Source organism: Rattus norvegicus, chromosome 10, assembly GCF_036323735.1.
Source record: "Rattus norvegicus strain BN/NHsdMcwi chromosome 10, GRCr8, whole genome shotgun sequence".
NCBI lineage: Eukaryota > Metazoa > Chordata > Mammalia > Rodentia > Muridae > Rattus > Rattus norvegicus.
The window spans coordinates 13,224,953-13,230,460 of NC_086028.1; the positions used below are offsets into that span (position 1 = coordinate 13,224,953).

At 53.0% G+C, this 5,508-nt stretch overlaps 1 protein-coding gene across 1 annotated transcript; it reads right to left on the bottom strand.

Annotated features, from left to right (window-relative positions):
- Positions 1–1,036: 1,036 nt before the first annotated feature.
- On the bottom strand, positions 1,037–4,186 carry LOC120095041 (vegetative cell wall protein gp1-like). The gene is made up of 2 exons (XM_039087075.2): positions 3,413–4,186; positions 1,037–2,355 (listed from the first exon to the last, which is right to left on the bottom strand). Exon 1 carries the CDS (start codon positions 4,120–4,122, stop codon positions 3,442–3,444), a length of 681 nt encoding a protein of 226 aa, XP_038943003.1. The 5' UTR covers positions 4,123–4,186; the 3' UTR covers positions 1,037–2,355; positions 3,413–3,441.
- Positions 4,187–5,508: the final 1,322 nt, after the last annotated feature.

Sequence of the window (5,508 nt, forward strand, 5' to 3'; positions counted from 1 at the left end):
AAGGCCCATCAGGGACTAGTAGGCTCTGCGGGGCAGTACAAACTAGGGTTCAGTTTGCTTGAATGGGGCCTAAGTGGGTTTCCTTGAAGTGCAAAGTGGCTTAATGACAGGGGAAGGTCAGAACCCTCAGGCTACATCTTCCTGGGTATCTTGAAGAACCCGACAGCCCAGCGGCTTTACAAAGGGAGATGAGCCACTTCCCTAGCTCCTGAACCTTTGGTGACTTGGAAATAAAGACCGAAGACTTCCCGATTCTCAGCAGCTCACGAGCCACCTACTAGATAGGAAAGGGGCCCAGAGTACTAAAAAAAGCTAGGCTGTGGGCTGGAGAGATGGCTCAGTGGTTAAGAGCACTGGCTGCTCTTCCAGAGGTCCTGAGTTCAATTCCCAGCAACCACATGGTGGCTCACAACCATCTGTAATGGGATCTGATGCCCTCTTCAGGTGTGACTGAAGACAGTGACAGTGTACTCACATACATAAAATAAAATCTTTAAAAAGAAAAAAAAAAAAAGCTAGGCTGTGTATACATACAGGCAACAGGAGGCACATGAAGCGAGACCCTGATTTCTAAGTCTGCGACTCTCTAAACAGGGCAGGCAGGCAGGCAGACAGGCCTCTGAGTACCCATCCATCACCATGGGGTAGACTGTAAGGCATCTTTCCCCTGCAGAGTATCGTTTACATCACCTGGGGAAGTTCCCCAGACAGAACCTCTCATGTGCGTGCATGTGTAATATGTGCTTGACTTTGCTGGGAAGCCCCTTTCCACCCTGGGTTCATTCCCAGTGCCTGGGACGCTAGCGTAGAAAGTCTTCACAAGCAGCAGCCCAGGCTCCCACCTCTGAGCCTCTCTGGGTATGTCAGAGTCACAGACGCCCCATTTCCATTGGATCCATGGATTGTAAAGGAACAGGAACTACCCCACACGGGGCCAGGATGAGCAGTTTCTAGAGCCCCCCACTGAGGTCCCAGACAAAGGTATTCTGTCAAGAACCTGACTGTAGTTTCACCTGGGAAGGTCACAACCGAGGGCTGGGTAACAATTAACTTTATTATCCGTCTTGATCAGTGTTCAACCCCCAGCAGTAGTTATGGCTCTCAAGCCTGGAGAACTGGGCTCCCATAAGAGTTGTCTTTAAAAGATAACACTCACCATCTCTCCTGATAGTCTCTGCCTCTCAACGGGGAGAGGAGAGCTACACATCAGGAAAGAGAGTAGGAAGGCAGAAAGACAATAGGGTGGGGACCAAGGAGGAAAGGAGGCACTAGGAAGACAGAGAAGCAGAAAGTCAGGCACTGTGAAAAGCAGGCATATTTTTCCCTGTACCAGGGTCAGTGTGTCCGCTACTGCCCACGGGCTCTCGGACCACTCAAGGCCCCAGGCCAGTGAGGAACATGGCCTAGAAATCAGTTAAGTTCTGAGGAGACAGGTAGAAGGTGCCTAAACCAGGGTTGGCGGCCCAATCCTATAATCCAGCTACTTGGGTAGCAGAAGCATTTAGGTGCCAAGTTCAAAGGTAGCCTGGACTAAAGAGAAGGCCTAGCCTGTGCAAACTGGATGGTTGATGGAGCTTGGGTGTGAGACCTCATGTGATGAATGTCTTTGGTTTGCTTTCTCAAAGTTCTCGCTCTATCATTCTGGTTAGCCCGGATCTCTATGTAGATCCAGCTGGCCTTGAACTCAGAGATTCACTTGTCTCTGCCTCCCAAATGTTGAGATTAAAGAAATGTGCTGGGCTGGAGAGATGGATCAGTGGTTAAGAGCACTGACTGCTCTTCTAGAGGTCCTGAGTTCAATTCCCAGCAACCGCATGGTGGCTCACAAACATGTATAGTGAGATCTGATGCCCTCTTCTGGTGTGTCTGAGAGTACAGCTACAGTGTACTTATATATAATAAATTAATTAAAAAAATAAAGACGTATGCCACCACATCCAGCTGATCAAAGTACCATGGCTCAATGGAGGATCTCAATATGAAGACGTCAACTCAGATTTAAGAAAGGCAATGACCTTAGAAGCTGGGGTAAAGGAAGTACTTCCCTAGCACCAGAGGAAGAATAAGGTCCTGTCAAAGGCAGAAAGGGAGGCCACGTCTCAGGCTGCTGTGGACACTGCAGATCCTTTGTTAGACCTCTGGCCACCTGCACTGTTAAGAGAACACATTCCTATTGTCCGTCCACCCAGTTTGCATAATTTGTTATTCCAGTCACAGGAACCTAATAAAAAAAATTGATCTTGCTGATGGGACCTGGGCTCTCAGAGGTCCCCCAAGGTCAAGGCTGGCTTCCTGATACCACTCCTGAGTGCCGAAGAGGTCTGCCATCCACTTGGTTACCCGAGCCCAGGCTACCTGCGAAACAAAGAGAACTTTATATTAATTAAGGTGCCCTGGCAGCACAGAAACCAGCAGTGGGGGTGAGGGGCCGGGAAGGCAGGGAGAGGAGTCTCTTCTCTCCTGGAAATGACTTCATAGTCCTTGCATGTGATTCTCATGCCCAGTATCAACTGTCCACCAGCATCATGTGTGGGTAGGAGGACTCCTGGATCTATTTCGGTTGGAAGTTTGACTCCTAAGACTCGAGAGTTTCCGAAGGTAAGTGAAGAAGGCCTCAGTAGAGCACGTACACGGTGGATAAAGGACAATGTGTCATTCCAGACCCTGGCTGTGGCGTTTGAAGTTTTTGATCACTAAGCCCAGCTTGGTATCTTAACTATTTAACCCAGCCCTCGGAAGGCTGACTGGATAACGGAATTGCTGGATTCCAGATACAGCTAGTATTACATAGCAAATAAGTCTATCTCTGGGAAGCAAAGGCAGGTGGATCTCTGTGACTTTGGGGCCAACCTGATCTACAAAGCGGGTCTAGGGCTTTGTAGAGACCTACACGATTTTTCTGAAATCGTGTTTTGAAAAACAAAAACAAAGCCCTAAACAACAACAAGAACAAAAAAAATCTCTCTCAAAAACTCAAACAAAAAAATCAACCTTCTGTTTTCATCCACAGGACCCAGGTCTCTTTCACATGGGCTCCGCAGTCTCAAAGCAACTGCTAGTTTTATCAGTACTTCGATGAGTTACTTCTCCAATTACCTAGGGAGGACGCGGCAGGACAAGAGGGGCGGGGGCGGGGCAAAAATCCCTTATCTTTCTTTTAAATTGTTTTGAGTCAGGGTCTCACGAAGTAACAATGGCTGACCTCTCAACTCGTGATCTCTCTACTTAAGTATCCCTAAAGTTGGGATTACGGGCGTGTGCCGCCAGCCCCAGCTGACATCCCTCATCTTAATGCCAGGTTTACTTTTTTTTTCTCCCCAAGCCTTGGCTGCAGTCCTGGCATTCTGGTCTTATTCCCAGCCGAGCTCTGGCCTGGCCTTCCGAGCCTGCCGGTGTCCAGGCACGGACTCACCGGCTCGTATCCCCCGCGGAGTCAGGCGGTCAGCAGGGCGGCGACAGGAAGAAGTAGGGCGGCGGAGGCGGGGGCGGCAGCGGCGGGGGAAAGGCGGGGAGCGGCCAGGGCTCGCGGGGGAGCGGCGGCGCCAGCAGGGTGAAGGGTGAGGGTCGCGCGGGCAGTGGCGGCAGCGGCTGCGGGGGAGGCTCGGCGAGCAGCGGGGGCCGACCGCGAGCACCCACCGGTCCCGGGATAGCGGCGACCGCGGCCTCGGGCAGCGGCGGCAGAGGCAAGTGAGCGGGCGGCGGCGCGGGCGCAGGCAGACGCGGCAGATCCTGAAGGGCGAGCGCGGCTGGGGGAGGCGCGGGCGCGCAGACCTCGGGCGGCAGCTCGGGCAGAGCCAGGTGGACCCCGGGGCCCCAGGGCGCCAGCAGCTCCGGGCGCAGCGGGAGTGCAGGCAGCGGGGGCAACTCAGCTAGAGCGAGCACCGAGGGTGGCGGCGGTCCCGAGCTCAAGCCCGGCGGTAACCCGGGCAGCGGCGGGTGCGGCAGGGACTCCGCGGGCGGCGAGGTGGGCGGCAGGGACGCGCGAGACCGGCTCAGGCGAGAGTGCAAGCGGCCGCGGTCGCGCCGCGGGTGCGAGCGGGAGCGGGACCACCGCGCCGCCAGCTTGGCCGCCGCTGCTACTCCAGGACCCAGTGCACGCTGCCCGCCGCAGCCTATGAGCATGGGCTACGAGTCCGCTAGGTCCGCCCGGCCTATTGGAGTCGCCTGCAACGCATGCCAACCAAACACAAGCTGGTGCGCTTGCTGCCTCGGCACCCCAACCAATCACCGTGTCCCGCCATGCTCCCGCTGGTGCATACGCGCCCTGGGCGCCCTCTCCTGGTCGGACGGTGCTCTGAGAGGCTGCAATCTCCAGGCCGTGTGGCACCGGTATTGAATGAGTCGCCGCTCCGCAATTGTTGCTGTTTGTACATGGTGACTCTGAAATGATGCATATTTTCATCCCGTTTTCTGTTTTGAGAAAAGGTGCCCCAGGCTGGTATCAATAAGAAGCTCAGGATGCTGTTGCACTCGAGGTCCTCCTTCTTCCTCTTCTTGGGTCTGGGATTACAGACCACCAAGTGGGTAAAGTTACTTACCTCCAAGCCTAAGACTGAGTTCAATCCGGAGATCCACATAGTGGAAGGAGAGAACCAATTCCTATTAGTTGTCAGAAACTAGAGCGAGCGCGGAGGGTGGCGGCGGTCCCGAGCTCAAGCCCGGCGGTGTCCCCAAACCCGTGTCAGGAACACAGGTACACATACACTAAAAAATAAGCAAAATGTAAATAAAAGCACTCAGATGCAGTGTTTTGGGTTGAGTGTGCAGCTCTGCTGATGAAGTACTTCCGTAGGTGTATGAGGCTCTGAGTCCAGAACTCAGCCCCACGCAAAGCAGGTATAATGTCTGTAATGCCAGAACTCAGGAGAGATGGAGGTGGGAAGATCAGAAGAAGCTCAAGGTTGACCTCAACCACATAGCCAAATTCAAGGTTAGTCTTAGCTAGGTGAGATCCTGAGAAGGGAGTGGGGGAGATTGGTGGCCATATGCAGTATATACGTTAAAGTTCCCAATAATTCTGAATGGCAAATGGGTGGGATTCTGGTAGAGAAAGAAAATAATAAGTAAATAAAACTCAAGCCTGTCATTCTAGCACTTGGGGGTGGACACAGGAGGATCAGGAGACCCAAGACTGGCCTCAGCTATACAGCTAGTTTGAGTCTGCCTTGAACTGCCCAAGAATCTACCTCAAAAATGAAATGAAACAACAAAAGAAGGAGCAGAAAGGAGAAAGGGGACGATCTCTGCAAAGTCTGAACTGGAGGGCAGTGGTTAGACGGTTCCGTGGTTAAGAGCACTTGTTGATCCTGCAGAGGACACAGCGTTCAATTCCCAACACCCACTGGGTGTCTCCATGTCTCATCTGTAACTTCAGTTCTAGGGGGTCGGGTGCCCTCTTCCAGCCTCCCAGAGCTGTAGAAGGAAAATCATCCGAAATGGTGAGAAGGAATGTGTCCCTGGGAAGTGCTGCCCAGAAGGAGCCAGGGCAACAAAGATAAAATATAGAAT

What these genes read in the sequence shown, in the direction of transcription:
- LOC120095041 (XM_039087075.2), bottom strand. Translation starts at nt 4,122, where the DNA reads ATGCTCATAGGCTGCGGCGGGCAGCGTGCACTGGGTCCTGGAGTAGCA.